We start from the raw sequence: 15509 nt of genomic DNA on the forward strand, positions 1-15509 counted from the left end.
TGAAGCAGTATCACACCACCTTAAACAGTCATAGCTGCCCCCGCAAATAATCCTGGGAACTGTTGTATGTTAAGGGTCCTGAGACTTGTTAAGAGAGCTACAGTTCCTGGTGTTTCCTGGGAAGAGTTAAACCACTCTGGGGATTATCTCTTGATACTGCTCAGGAACGACAGGATGCGGCCTAGGCCTAGACAAGAGCAGCGCCAAAAGCCAAGTGTCAGAAACCAAAGGCATTTATTAGAAATATTATTCAGACCCTGGGCACCCAATGCTTCAGTAACGTTAATCTTCTTTAAATAAAAACATTGGCAGTCGCACATCCTCGACCGTTGACGTCTCCGAGGGCCTGTACATTCTAGTGTGCTCTTGGTGTATAAATAAGATGGTTTTGCTCTCCGGCGGGAACAGTTCAGACTTGAAGTGCCCAGTCCAGGCCGAGAGAGAGGTCCGGTTTTTGTTTTTTTAATAAGTGAAACGCTCGCAAGGAAAGATGAACCAACAAAATGAACAAACAAAAAGTTGGCACGTGTAAAGGCTAAAAAAATAAAGACAATAGAGGGCTGGGCAGGGACCAATAATCTGTTAGCGCTCCCAAAACAGGTTAATAAGCAGAGGAAAGGACTCTGTTCGTTCATTGCCAGTCAGAGTCGATTGATGGCATATTGGAAAGATCATTAGCACCTGAAGACACCAGCCATTCCAGTTAGGACACCTGCTCAGGAGTCATTTGTGTTTTTACAAAATTGTGGACTTGTTCCGACGGGTGGGGGGCTCCAGATGTTGGGAACCCCCCGGGCCTCACCGTGCTCGCTTGTTGCTCCTGCTGGGATCCAGTGACATCTGCAGGCCACAGATGCCCACACCCAATTCCCTGCATTATATTATGGGGTGCATTTCACTGGAGAAGCGTGGATCTTGGGGAGGATGGGCTGGGAGAATCCTTCAAGGGAGGAGATTCTCCTGCAGGCGTTGATGGGACTCTCAATGGCCACCAGCCGGCAGGGAGGATGCGATTTCAGAGTCCAACATCTGGGGCAGGCACCCCCCAAACTCGGCCCTCCAGATGTTTTTGGGACTACGGTTCCCATCATCCCTGACCACTGGTCCTGTTAGCTAGGGATGATGGGAGTTGTAGTCCCAAAACATCTGGAGGGCCAAGTTTGGGGGTGCCTGATCTGGAGGAACACTGCCCCCCCAATCCCTGGCCTACAGTCACATGACCCCCAATGCTCCTATGTCAAGGACGGTGCCCCCCTTGGCATCATTTGGGGAAAGGTGGGCGCAGGTTGATCCTCCACACAACACAAGGTGGCCGGAAGAAGCTAATAGGGCCGCCCACCCTCTGGCTTCACCTGCGGCAGGAGGAGTGGGAAGTGCCTGAATAAAACCCTTCGCAGGTGGACCCTAAATGGAGGGGGGGTTGAAAAGAGAAGCAGCAGGCTTTGAAATCTGGCAGCATTGCAGCGACTGAGAACCCCGGGGAAATTAAGCTCAGTGTCAACGCTGGATTTCTCCTTCTGCACCTCATTTTGGGAGGGGGGGGGAGAAAAAGGTAGAGTCCCAAGGAAAATGGTGACTTTGGGGGGAGGACACACACACACACACACACACAACCTTAAGTCTATCTTCCCAACCTTCAAGAGCAAGCGAAGTGGATTCAGAACCTGCCCCTAAAACATTCCCTTCAAGATGCTAGGCCTCAAGAGACCTGGAGGCCGGTTGCGCCTCTGGCAAAGAACCTGCCCAGGCTTCCTTCGGACACCTCAGCCCGGCATTACTGACAAAACCAATACAGACAAGACTCCCACTCTGACACAGGCATTTCCAACACCTCACCCGGCTCCTTGCAACTGTTACGGGTGCGAATCCACGCCTCGCTTTGATCTGGAACCTCCTGCTCCTCCCTCCCTCAGCTTCCCCCTGCTTTTCTGGAGACAAAACCAAACCAGACCTTCGGGGTGACCAGACGCGAACCCTCATTCACTTCCCGCCTTTCGTCCATCTCTTGCACGGCAAAGCCAACAAACCTCCGTTTCCCAACACCCCCCCCCAGGTAAACCAAATTTCTAATGCAATCCAACACACACACACAGAGAGAGAGCTTTGCCAACTGATGTTTACGAGACAGTCTGAGGGACCAGTTTAAATGAAGCGGGATGAAGCTGCCCTGAAAGGACCACCTCAGACTTTTTGCCCCTTCCTGCCTCACACGTAACAGCAGATCTCCTCTTAAGGTGGAGAAAATGGCAAAATGCAGACAGCAGCACAGAAATCTCCTTTCCCCGCAGATCACAAGGCAGTAATGCCAGAGGCTGCAATCACAGGGACCTCCAGAAGTTGCTGGAATCCTACTCTCCAAGAGTCCTCGGCCTTAACTGATGCTGGCTGCAAGGGGCGGGTGGGAGTTCGGGTACCATTATGCCTAGAGGCCCCCCCCACTGGCTCCCTTGTGGGGTTCTTCTTGTTCCATCTACTCATGGCTGTGATTTAGATTCCCTCCCCCCCCAGCGCCTGACGCCCCCAAGTTAAAGGTCTGTTTGCCTGATGAAAATGCAGAGAAGGTGTGCAACAAAGGTGTGCACGTTCTCTCCAGAGAAGATGGCAAACGATTTTGGAATGACTGGATGCTGTCTGGAGACTGGCAGGTGAACTAGGAACCATGAGGACTAGCACCGGACATCTAAAAATCTTCAGGCAGAAACCTTGCACCAGGCCTTCCTGAAGTCTTCTTTCCACAGCCATTGGGATGTCAAAGGGGAGAAGGGGCTTTGGATGGGAAGGAGAGAGCCAAAGAAAGTGGGGAAAGCTCAGCTCAAACCAAGACCAAGAGCGGGGAAAGACATTTGACGTTCTCTCACTGACCAGAACAACTGGGCTGGGAGGAGGCGGCAGAAACGGAGGCCTCCTCCTTTGGCAAAGCGAACAACTTCAAACAACTATTTGGCACCTTCAACTTCGTATCCAGTAACAGAAAACACACGGTGATAATTTGGGTGGGCAGGCTGTCCTCCAACCCTCTGCAACCTTACGGTGGGATGTCTAAAACATCCCCTGCAGAGCCACGGAAGAAGCGGCAGCAGATGTGGGTGACGTGAGCATCTTGCTCGCAAGGCCTCATGGCTGCAGACATGGCAAGGAAGCGCTTCCTTCACAGCATCCTCTAGGGACCACGGGGTTCGTGCCCAAGGGTCGTGTCACCCACACACGGCACTCCTGTGACAGGCTTTGCCTCCCGAGTCTCAGAAAGGAGCCGGCAAGACATACCAAAGCAGCAAGGAGGAAATTCTACCAAGCCAAAGGAAGCATCACTTGTGTTTGTGACCAGGTGGCCTTCAGGTGCTTCTGACGCCAGCCAAGGAGGTTTCGTGGTGGCCCTTCGGTGACACAGAGGTGTCGTGAGGTGGGGCTGGCAAAGGTCGGTGCATTTGGCGCTGCCAACCCTGGCTTTCACCCACAAAGGTCATCGACTTAAAGGGCACTCACACTTAAAGGGCACCCAAGTCCTTGCAGAGAATCCCAAAGTCGCTGCAGGAATTTTCAGGCTTTTGATGCCGCACAAATCTGCTGCGCTGAGGCTTGCCTTGTGAGCTAACCCTAAGAAAAGGCCCAGATGAGAGACAAAGACGGTCACTTTGAACATTACGTTAACTTCCAGATTTGAAGAGACATCCCCTCCCCTCACAGGCTTGCCAACTCTTCTCTCTTTTCCCCTGGAAGGGCTCCTGCGCTCTTAGCAGAGGCACAGCAGGTGGAAACTCAGCAGGTAAAGCTTTTACCTTGTGTCCGCTCGGATGGGACAGACTGGAGCTGTGGGGAGGTTCCTGTTGGCACGGCTGTGAAAAGGGCGGGTGGGACGTGGCAGGGAAATTTTTTTGGGGGGCAACTCGTGTTTTTCAAAAGCCAGTCTCACAAAGCCCCCCAAGGAAAAAAAACAATCAGTATGTGCAGACCTAACCCTCTCACCCCCCCCAAACCACATTGCCCCCACAACCTTTTCTCTCCGCTACTGAAGCTAGCAATTGATACCTTTAAACCTGGGTATCAGGCTTCCCAACATGTCTTGGTTCTGCATTTGGATCTCCCCCCCACCCCCCCAGTTTGATGAGGATGGTTCTGTGGCCCTGCAGATGCCATTGGTCAGAGATGGTGGGAGTTTTAGTCCAGCAACTTCCTGAAGGCCACAAATCTTCCCCGTGGATTAGACAAATAAGATGTCTGCAGCGACACAAGGAGGTTTGCGCAACAGAACACAGCTCTCGCATCTCCTGCTCCAACTTGGAGGCATGGGGGGGGGGGAGAGAGAAAATTTTAGAAGGCACTGCTTCTCCCACTATTACGGAAAAGACACCTGCCCAAATTCCTCCCCCCCCCCGGTGCAACGAGTTAAAAGAGACACGCAGTCTTTGTTCTGCAACAAAACCCCAGCGGACTAAATCGGGCATCAAAGTGGATCCAGTCACAACACAGATCCTGGGTGGGCAGGAGATCTGGGCCTGATAATGGCTTCCTCTCGCCTTGTTGAGCAACAATCAGAAGGGCTCTCCTCGCACCCACACTCAAGACAGTGTGGGTCCTGGATTGACAGAAGCCTATTCAGATCCCGACAGTCCCTAAATTGGTCCTGAGATGGGGGGAATTTGCAAAAGCCAAGATCAGCCTGGCTCTCTCTACTGTCCTACCAGCTGCGTGAGACTGGGCCAAGGCAGCTGTCATTGGGGGGGGGGGCTGTAAGTTTAGTGTTTTGTTTTCCCCCAAAGATGTTTTCTGGTTTCAAGGGGTCCTCGCTGTTCCACACAGCGCAGCCGGTTTCAGGAAGCCAGGCCACTCTGCTCTTTTCTTGAGCCCCCGGGGAGAAAAGCAAGGAAGCCTTTCCATGGGACCCATGGAGAAGGGAAGCCACAACCAGGTTTCGCGAAATTAAAGAGGGGGAAAGCAGCAACTTCTGATGCCCTCGGGGACCCCCAGAGGCTGTGCACAAAGGCCACCGATTTGTTGCTCTCTGCCCCACAGCGCAGGGCACCCTGGGTGGAAAGGAGTCTTATTTGGCACGGCCAAGTACTGGGGAGATGTTATTTCCTGCGTCATCCCCCCAAAAGAGAGTCCCAAGCCAAGCAGAGCCCCTCCACTCTGCCTCAGGCTGCATGGCGTGGGCTGGATCGTGGCCAGTCCTTTCTGGGGCCACGAGAAACGTCTGCCGGGGCCTCTGTCAAGCAGGAACGAAGGGGGAGGGTCCCTTTTGTGTTTTCCTTTTAAAGTGATCTAGTGCGTTGCATGGTGTTCTTCAGACGCCTTCCTCCTCCTCCTTCCTCCTCCCGGCTCCGGAACTCAGGTCTCGAAATATTTGTAGATTTGGGCGACGTACTGCATAACACTCTGCCAGTCGGGGCGGTCCGTGTACATGATCTCGCTGAGCTCCTGCAGTGGGAAGAGATGGCAGCGTCATTGGGAGGTTTGGGGGAGGGAGGAAAACAAGGAAATGTAAAGCACTTTAGTTGCAGCAGGGGAACTAGAGGGTCATTCCGAACCCCCAGGGACAGTTAAAAGGCACAATGCAGGTGAAATCTCCTGCTCCCTACCCCTGCCTCCCAAAATATACCAGATCATTTCACAGGAAGTTTGTACTGTGTATGTATATATATGTATGTGAGTACATACATATTCATAGAATCAAAGAATTGTAGGGATGGAAGGGACCCCTAGAGTCATCTAGTCCAACCCCCTGCAATGCAGAAATCCATGACAGATGGCCACCCGAACTCTGCTTTTAGACCTCCAACGAAGGAGAGTCCACCACCTCCCGAGGGAGACCGTTCCACTGTCAAACTGCTTTTACTGTAAGAAACGCCGTCCTGATATTTATTTGGAATCTCCTTTGTTGGTGGGAGCTGCAGAAAACAAGCTTTCTCCATCTTCCATGGATATTTGAAGGTGTCTATCATACCCCTCTCTGTGTCTCCTCTTCTCCAGGCCAAGCATGCCCAACATCCTCAGCCGCTCCTTATAACATTCTTCTTGTCTACTGAAGCTTTTCAGTTCTTCCCTTGAAGGGGGAATCTCTGATCCCACGCACACACTGGACCCAACACGTCTGAGCCCCGGGGAACGTGACGGCTTTCGCTTCCCCTCTTGCAGCAACAAATGGAGTAGGGGGGCAGCCAGGAACAACAGCTCCCTCGCTTCCCGTGCCAGAAGGGCTCCCTGTTTGCTTGGCAAGGCTTTCAAGGAGGGAGCGGTAGCCAGGGCTAATTAAATCCCGGCCATAAACCTTTTAAAGAAATGAATTTGAAACACGCACTCACACCCAAGCTCACATAAAACAAGGATTGGGGGAACGGGATGGTGAATTGACGGTTGTGTGCCAGGGAGACTTGCTGTTGGGGACAGAGAGCTGTGAGCACTTCAGATTGCCATGATTTGGGGAAGTTTTCAGGAGATACCGTAGAGGCAGGGAGAGTTCAACAGGGAGAGTTCAGTGGAGGGGTCCTCTGTGGTAGGGAGGGAAGGCTAGTTTGTAGCTGACAAGGCTTCTAGGGAGCTGGCAAGGGGTTGAAAAGAGAGGCAGTGCCCTCCTGCAATACTGTGATTCCAGCATTGCAGGGGGTTGGACTAGAGGACCCTTAGGGGTCCCTTCTAACTCTACAATTCTAAGATTCTATTAAAACCGCCCTAGGGCAGAAGGGAACCTCAGGGAACCTAAGGCAAGCCATCTTATGCAGAGTGAGACCCTTGATCCATTGAGCTCAGTCTAGCCTGCACTGCAGCGGTAATTCGGCAGGGTTCCTGCCCAGCCCTGCTTGGCAATGCTGTTTGAAACTTCTGCGTGCAGAGGGGGTGATCTGCCCCTGGGCTATGGCCCTTCCTCTAAAAATAAGGTTCCAGCCCTCATGGTTCTGAATTGAAATTCAAACAGAAACACAGGAAGCCACCTTAACAGAGTCAGACCGTTGGCCATCTAGTATTGGTATTATCTGCAGCGGACCTCTCTGGGGTCTCCAGCCCTTCCTGAAGATGTTGGAGATGGTGAGGAAGGTGACACGCTATGAGACCTCTCACTTAATGCATGCCGAGGTGTGTATTTCAGCCTGAGCAAGGTCTCGGCAACTCAAGGCTCACGCCAACCTCTAGCCACATTGTCCCCCAATCTCAAGAAGAGCCTTGGAGCTGTGCAAAAAGTTATTTGGAGCGGTGCGATGGGGCAAACAACTTTTTAGAAGCGATAACTCAACAGCTCCCTCCCTTCCTCTGGTTTAGGAAGAGAACGAGAGCAAGGGAGCTTGGTGTGTTCCTGTTAGGCCTCTTTCGCACCTCTGTACCACAACAAACATGTTTATGGCTGCAAACTTGAGCGAGTCATAGAAGAAGCAAAACGCGAGCAGCATTTTGCTTGCCCCCACATCGAAACCCGTGCAGGCAGAGTCAGAGCCAATGTTGCATTGGGGGTGCTGGGTTCAAATTCCCCAGCCAGCTGTGGAATTTGCCGGAGATTGGGCCTTAGGAGAACCGGTCTAGGCTGCCTACCTCACAAGGCTGTCGGGAGGATAAAAACCAGCCACGGGGAGGAACGGCGGACTATACATGCCATAAAATAAATACCTGTGCAGTCTGGGATTGAAGGCTGCCCTTTCCTAGACCAAAAGGAGTATGGAGCAGCGGATCTGAACTATCCAAGCTCTGAATCACAACACCTCGATGGGTTCGGCAAACAATAGGGAACCCTCAGCCAAGCATTTTCCTTTCTTTCTCAATGAGGCCAGAAACTCCATGAAATTGACCGGCGGAGGAGATTCAGCATGATTAAAAGGGAGGGTCTTCCCCATGCAACCGCACTTTTTAACTTGTGGAACTCACAACCACAAGATGTGACGGTGGAAGAAGATGGCTGGTGGCTTTAAAGTGGGGGGATTAGATAAATGAAGGGAGGGTGGAATGGATTGGAAGCCGTGCTCCTGTTGGCTGTTTTCCTGCAGGTGCAAATATGACACCCTCCCCTCCACACACACCCGGCCTCATCCCCTCCAATGCTATATGGGCGCAATGCATCTCCCCAGGACAAAAGCACTCACCAAGCTGGGTTTAATGCCAATGCTTTCGGCAGCCTGGAATGCCAAAAGGAGATTTCTTTTCTGTGGGGAGGGGGAGAGAGAGAGAGAACAAATGGGTCAGGCTAGAAGGGCTGTTTTCTCCGACATCAGCCTGCCCTCCCCTCCCGGAGGGCATAGATTCTGTTTGCTTTTTAATGGGGAAGCTCCCCAATCTGAGCCAACCAAAACACCGTGATTCTTTGAAACTTGCACTGCTCAGAATTTTGCAATGCAGTTTTCCAACCCCACAATGTGTGTATGTTGGGGGGAAAATTTGCAAAATAAATTGCATTAAAAAAAAAGGTGAGAAATAGAGGGCTTAGGCGAGGTGCAGATGGCGAAGACCTTGCCAGGAAACGCAACCCACAACTGAAATTTAAAAAGGCACTCCTTGATTCAAAACCCACAAAAGGAAGTGAATTCAAGTACACACCAATCAGGTGAGAAATAAGTTTCAGGTTCTGCTTCTTCCTGGAAGACTTTATTATTGCAGCTACAGCAGAAAGGCACCCAGGTGGCCCTCCAGATATTGTTGGACTATTGTTAATTAAATTAAATTTCTTAGTTGCTCCCCCCCCCCAAGAAAGACATATTAAAAACCAGGATAAAAAAAACAAAGCACACACACACACACAAAATCTTAACCAAAAAAAAAAATCCTTCCAGTAGCACCTTAGAGACCAACTAAGTTTGTCATAGGTATGAGCTTTCGTGTGGTTGACAATACCTATGACAAACTTAGTTGGTCTCTAAGGTGCTACTGGAAGGATTTTTTTTAATTTTTTGTTTTGACTACGTCAGACCAACACGGCTACCTACCTGTAACAAAATCAAAAACATGTTTTTAAAAGGCAGGATCAATATTTTATTATTTACAACTGCTATTAAAAGGTCATTAGTTGGAACTACTTATAAATAACCAAACATTAACCTTATCATGTTTTGTTTTGTTTTTTTAAAAAATAACCAAACTCGGGGCTGATTATATTTGGAACTCCTTGACAACTGATGTCAGGCTCCGCCTTCACTGTCCTCTTTTTGGGGTCTGTTTTCGTTTAGACAAGCCTGTCCAGAGGTTTAGAAAGCTGATGCAAAAAAGTAATAATAATGAATTTTTTTGATGAATATAAAAAGAAGAAAAAGAAAACTGATGCAAGTTTAGTCTATTGTTATTTCAACTTTCTGAGAGTCTTTTTTAAAAAAGACTTCTTACACAACATTTCAACATTACAATACCAAACACAAAAACTCTCTGCTCTGCCGAGCGTACGACTTCCCTTCAGTAGGTATTCCATTTCAAATCCAATCACGTAATTTAAATCTTTAACCCTCTTGTCCACATTGTAGGATTTATTTCAATCCTGCTAGTGCCTTCAAATTTTTGCAATTATCATTCACATATACAATAAATTTACTCCAGTCCCTTTGGAATTTCTGATCTGGAATCTTGCAAGTCAGTCTGGAGAGTCCTGCAAAGTCCACCATCTTTGTCTGCCACTCTGCAATGGTAGGTACTTCCTGTAACTTCCACTTTGGGGCCAATAAAGTTCTCGCTGCAACAGTGGCGTACATAATCTTTGATCTGTCTTCGCTATTTCCTTTCCTAACTTTCCGAGAGGCTTAAATCATGGCTGTTACATTTCTGCTAGTGATAAATTTTATTGCTTTGGTTTTTTTCCCCCTTTACAACCAAGCAGCATATAATGCATTTTATGAAATAACTAAATAATAAATAAGGTCACTAGTCCTCAAGCATTACCCTTCTCCCCTAGCTGCCTAGGTGAGGAATATGTGTGTGTGTGTGTGTGTGTTTACCCTGCAATTCCATTCCACGTCACTAGGAGAAAGGTTTCTCCCCACCCCACCAAATCGCCCGCCATCTGAAGGATGCTAGTGACAGAGGGGCCTCACCTTGTCCTGGCTGTTGAGTTCCTGGTAGGGAATGTGGGCCGGCAGGTAGGTGTGCAGGAGGGCACAGAAGGCCAGGCCGTCGCTCCAGCTGCTGCTAAAGTTGGTGATGTCGATATTCTGCGAGAGGAAAAGAGAAGGGAAGGTGAGCGCAGCAGGAGAGGAAAGAGCATTCGGTGTTGGTCTGGATGAGGAAAGGCCTGCACACTTGTGCGAGGGGCCTTTGCTGGCCATCCACTACTGCTTTGTGCTACTGTTCCCATCAGCCCTGGTTGGGAGGAGGATGTAGGTTGGGGCTTGTGAGGAACCGTGTCTTTGTCCCCCCACCCCCCCCCTGGTTTGATTTCCAACCACAGCATCCTCCTCAACTGTCCTGATTAAACCGGGATATCCCATTTGTTGGGGCCATGGCTTGCACAGGAGTGGGGCCCAGAAGATGGGCATCCTGGTTTTCTGCTGCAACATGCTGGAGGGTATGCCCAAAAAATTACGTAGTTTGTCTCAAGACATAAGAAAAGTCAGGGGAGTGGCTAGGATAGGAAAGACCCCAGTATGGAACCGTGGAGGGCTGCTGCCAGTCAGTGCAAGCAACACTGAGCTAGATGGACTAAAGCTGTGACTTGATATAAGTCAGCTTCCTGCATTCCTATTGAGCACCATGAGGACTAGAACCTTGCTGCGGATTAGACAAATTCATGGATGAGAAGACTACCGGCAGCTACCAGCCACGATGGCTATGCTCAGCCTCCAGAATCGGAGGCAGAGATGCTTCTGGGAGCCACAGAAGAGGAAGGTGCTTGTGTGCTTGGATCCTGCTTGCAGGTTTTCCACTGGGGCATCTGGGTGGCCACTGTGAGGACAGGATGCTGGCCTAGATGGGCCTCGTTTGACCCTGATCCAGCAGGCTCTCCTTGCATTCTTACAACGCCTCCTGCCTCGCAAGATCAACTGTACAGTTCTCCACTGCGGGAGCTCAACAAGGACGCCAAGGCTGGGCATCCCTGCCGGACAAAACAAGCAATCAACTCCCTATCAGTGGCAATAATGCAAAACAAAAGGCCTTTGGGAAGCAGGTTGGCACGACAAGATCAATGTCCCCCGTTAAGGAGCTCTGCTAAGATTGGATTAACTAACTTTGCTGCTTTTCAAGAGGAGGAGGGGAGAGGCGCAAAGCGGAATATTTCTGTCCATTAACCACTGGCTTCGTTGGGTTTTGATAATGCCTCCTCAGACATTCTGCACCGGGGCGGAAAAAAACAAACCACCCCATGCTTGTCTTGTGACGGGGCTGATCCGTGGGGCTGGTGTGGTCAGCGGAGCAGGAGCAGTCAAAGCCGCTATACTGCCCTTCGTAAATAATAATAATAATAATAATAATAATAATAATAATAATAATAATATTTTTGTCTTCCCTGGAAATTTTGTTGTGGCAGGGCGGGAACTGTGGCTCCTTGCTGGTATTTCCAGGTGAACTGCTTATTGATCATTCGTCCAGATTTGTTTGCAATTCAATTCAATCCCAAGAAGCTCAAGCAGGGAGGGGATTTTACATGCTTCTCCCCCCCCTCCATTTTATCACCACAACAACCCTGTGAGGTAGGTTAGGCTGAGTATGAGAAAGTGACTAGCCCAGGGACGCCCAGTGTGGGCTTCCTAACCAAGCAGGGATTTGAACCCTGGTCTCCCTGTTGCTACATCACAATGGCCTTCTTTGTGGAGAGGATTACGCCTCCCCTGAGCTCCTTGGAGAGAGGCAAACACTGAACAAAACAGAGTCCGACTTCCTCGCAAAAGGGTTGGACCTGCCGAGATGTTATCCTCCCCGGTTGCTGAGACTTTGCCAATGTTAAAGGCAAACCACAGAGCAGGTGGGGGAGAGAGAGAGACAGTTGGCCAAGCAGGAAGTCAGCCAAGAAGAGAGTTATCCTGACTTTGCTTAGCCAAACCGGGGAGGCGAGTTCTCGCCTTCCGCCTGCACAGGGAAAGGAGGACCTGGACGGAGGGACACACAAGCAGATCCCGCATCACGCAGATCCCGCTGGCGACAGGGATCGGGAGGGAGGGACAGGTTGCAGAAGACAAAAGGAATTGTCAGGAAATCTTGGACAGGAGGACACCAGGGATCAGGCTAATGACCCGTCTTAGTCCAGGATTCTGTTCTCATGCTTGTGTCCATCCATTTCTGTGGGTCTATTCCAAGTTGAATTTAGAACACGAGAAGTGTTTGATGGACTGGGCCAAAGGACCTTCACCTAGCCCAACATCCTGTGGCTGACCAGATGTCCTTAATGGCAAGCCCACAAGCAGGAGGATCTGAGTGTAACAGCAACTCTCCCCTCCTGCGGTTTCTAGCCACTGCCATTCACAAGCATTGCTGCCTCCGACTGTGGAGGCAGAGCAGATCCAGCCTGGCTAGGAGCCACCCATAGCCCTCTCTTCCTTCCTCCATGGACTGGTCCTCTTTTATAGCCATCCAGGTGAGTGGCAGTCCCTGCCTCCTCCTCCTCCTGGGACAGGGAGTTCCACCGTTTGACTACCGGTATGTGTTGTGTGAAGAAGGGACTTTTCTCTGTCCTAAACCTTCCAACGTTCAGACGAGGGGGGGGGGAGGGTGGCATCATTCCCATGCGGATCTGGCCTCCAAAAAAAAAAAAAAAGATGCTGCAGAGCTGGGGAAAAGGTCCAGAAAAGAGCCACCAAAATGATGGAGCGACTCCCCAGTGACAAAAGGTTCCTCCAATACAGGGCAACGGTGTGGTGGGAATGAATGGAGGCAAAGCTGGCGTTGAAGAGAAAACACAGTTGATACTGGCCAAAAATAAAAACAATTCAGGAACACCCCCTTGGACTTTTCGTGCAAAAAAGAAATGAATGATTTTGAGACACTCTGACTTAAAAGAAAGACTGCTTAATGGAACATGGAGCAGGTGGGTGTTATTATGGACTGAATGTCTTAAATATATTTTTTCTTTTTTTATGTAACCCGCAAATGGAAAATTGGAATCCCTTTTTATCTATCTTTTTTATCTCTTGTCTTTTCTTTCCCCTCTTCTCTCCTTTTCCTTTTTTTTCTTCCTTTTTCTTCGTGGTCTCTCTCCTTTGTTTTCTTCTCTCTTTTTCTTTGGCGCTGCTCTTCAGCGGAGAGAGGGCTCCTGCTCTCGGGTCCTGTTCTCAGGTCTCCCTGTGGGGCATCTGTTCGGCCACTGTGAGAGCAGGTGGCTGGGTTAGATAGACCTGATCCAGCAAAACCATCTTACGCTCTTGATAGGAAAGTGCTCTGTTGGCCCTAATGGACTAGCCCCTCTGTGCTGAATTTGCTGGAAAGTCATTGCATTTCACACCAAAATAGGGATAAATCTGGATTCTCCAAAACAACTGCCCAGCTCCATGCAATCTACCCTGCTAGCTAGTTCCAGGAAAAGGGGGAAAGGAAACTTCTCTCCACGTCAAGATGAGACACAATCCTTTTCCCTCTGCACTTCCCAGACACAGAAGGGCACTGCTTACCAAGGGCTGGGGAGAGAAATTGCCAGCTATCAAGGAACATGTCAGCTCTTTCCCACCCCCCTCAGGAAAGCCCCCAGCCACCCATCAGTAACTGCCTGGTCACAGTATTTCGAGACAGCCAAAGCAGGGATGCAATTCACTTAAAGTGAATTTCTTAAAGTGCTTAACATAACACAGGCTTGCACAAATATTTGAAAAGTCAATAGGGCCGAGACTGCGGGCTTATAATTGAAATAATAAAGCAACAAATAAGAATTGGAGAGAGAGAGAGAGAGAAGATGGGGGAGGAAGTAGAAATTGTAATTCAATTCAAGCAAATGGAGATACTTAAATGAGATTTAATTTGTTTTCTATCGCCAAGATTCTTGCAGAAGTTTGTCCTTAATTAATGTTCTCATGCCCTCCCTGCCTCTTACAGTGCAAAACCTTTGCAGGTTTGCTCAGAACACAGATCCCAATGGGACTTACTCCCAGGTAAGTGACTGTACATCTGCGCCTTTATATGTTTAGTTTTCAGATAAATTCCATCAATGTTGTTAATAATAATTATTGCTACACACAAAACACCGGTTTTAATCTCCTCGTTTCCATGACAATTCTATTTTTCATCCTCATTAAAAACAGCCTCAGATATTTTATGGTAAGGCATGATGTACAGAAGAGTCGGCAGGATCAGGCCAATGGCCCCTCTAGTCCAGCATCCTATTCTCACAGTGGCCAAGCAGATGCTCCAACTGGCATTCAGAACCATTGCTGCCTCTGTCTGCGAAGGCAGAGCATAGTTATTGTGGCTACCGTGTTTCTCCGAAAATAAGCCATAGTGATGATAGGCAGTTTAACCTTGTAGGTTAAACTGTACCATACTTAATATATAAAAAAGACATCCCCTGAAAATAAGCCACCGTGTGTTTTTTTGAGGAAAAATAAATATAAAACGGTGTCTTATTTTTGGAGAAACACAGTAGGAGACCTCAATAGTCCTCTCCTCCTCATTGCAGTTGCCTAATCCTCCTTTAGAGCCACCACGGAGCATGGCCATGCACTTTCCCAGCTGGACAACAAGCCGAAACTGGATAACACGAGCCTGGATCTTTGCCGGAAGCCAGGGCATGGCGAGAGGAAATGTGGAGCGAGCGATGAAAGCCATTTCCCGTTTTACAAAAGTGTGACTCGGGAATCTGTGGGAAAATATCCACACTTGGCCACTGTGCATCTTTTCATTTTTATTTCTTGAATGTTTTGCCTTTTTTTTTTTTGAAAACCAGCATGGTGTAGGGATTAGAGTGTCGGACTTGGGGAGACCCAGGTTCGAATCTCGACCTGAAGCTCACTGGGTGACCCTGGGCTGGCCACTGCCTCTCAGCCTAACCTACCTCTCAGGGTTGTTGTTGTGGAGATTAAATGCGGAGGGAAGAGTGCCGTGTGAGCAAGCAAGCTCCATGGAGAAAAAGGAGGGATAGAAATACAATAAATAATAAGTTTGCCTATTTTCCTCTGGGCTCCCCTCCCCCCTCCTTGCATATGTACAAGATCTATGCAAAGCCTCGGGCCACCGGGGAAGAGTTGTTTGAATTTTGTGTGTGCAGGGGGAAGAGAAGGGTGATTGTCTTTGAAAAGTAACCTCCTTTATACCCCGTTCACAGATCAGCTCAATTAAGTTGAAGTCTTCTCTTTCAACACAGGGAACTTCTGCCAGGCGATAAGGCCAGGCAAAACTCTGGGATTATCTCAGCCTGACCCCTGCCAGCTCTCAGCTGCTGAGAGCCATCGTGATAAATCACCAGCGGGCAGGAGACGGAGTTGGCAGGCCTCAGCCAGGAAGTCTCCAGGAAGAAATATGGGCCTGGTGGGATTTTTTTGCACTGACAGGCCTCTAAATCACTCCTTGGGGAAAAGAACCAAGATTCTGGACAAGGGAGGAATCCAATTCAGTTTTTATTTAAAGGCAAACCCACTGCACTCGCGCTTTCTGAAATGAAATCTTGACCGAAGAACAGTTCTCCAGTCATAAAA

At 49.3% G+C, this 15509-nt stretch overlaps 1 protein-coding gene and 1 long non-coding RNA gene across 3 annotated transcripts in view; one reads left to right on the forward strand and one right to left on the reverse strand.

The window, feature by feature from the left end:
- Window positions 1-211: 211 nt before the first annotated feature.
- Window positions 212-15509, reverse strand: part of SPECC1 (sperm antigen with calponin homology and coiled-coil domains 1) — an 86123-nt gene continuing 70825 nt past the window's right edge. For both annotated transcript variants that reach the window (XM_088657568.1, XM_088657569.1), the window contains 4 exons: window positions 9993-10109; window positions 8064-8123; window positions 3992-5415; window positions 212-3213 (listed from right to left, as the gene is read on the reverse strand). In XM_088657568.1, coding sequence (XP_088513694.1) covers window positions 5326-5415; window positions 8064-8123; window positions 9993-10109 — 267 coding nt within the window. In that variant the 3' untranslated portion in view covers window positions 212-3213; window positions 3992-5325. The remainder of the gene's footprint in view (window positions 3214-3991; window positions 5416-8063; window positions 8124-9992; window positions 10110-15509) is intronic.
- LOC148683592 (uncharacterized) lies at window positions 12735-15484 on the forward strand. The gene is made up of 3 exons (XR_015946956.1): window positions 12735-12916; window positions 13915-13970; window positions 15179-15484. It is a non-coding gene; the product is annotated as an uncharacterized LOC148683592 (long non-coding RNA).

The sequence above is a fragment of the Zootoca vivipara genome, chromosome 14 (genome assembly GCF_965207765.1).
Source record: "Zootoca vivipara chromosome 14, rZooViv2.hap1.1, whole genome shotgun sequence".
In the NCBI taxonomy this organism is placed as follows: domain Eukaryota; kingdom Metazoa; phylum Chordata; class Lepidosauria; order Squamata; family Lacertidae; genus Zootoca; species Zootoca vivipara.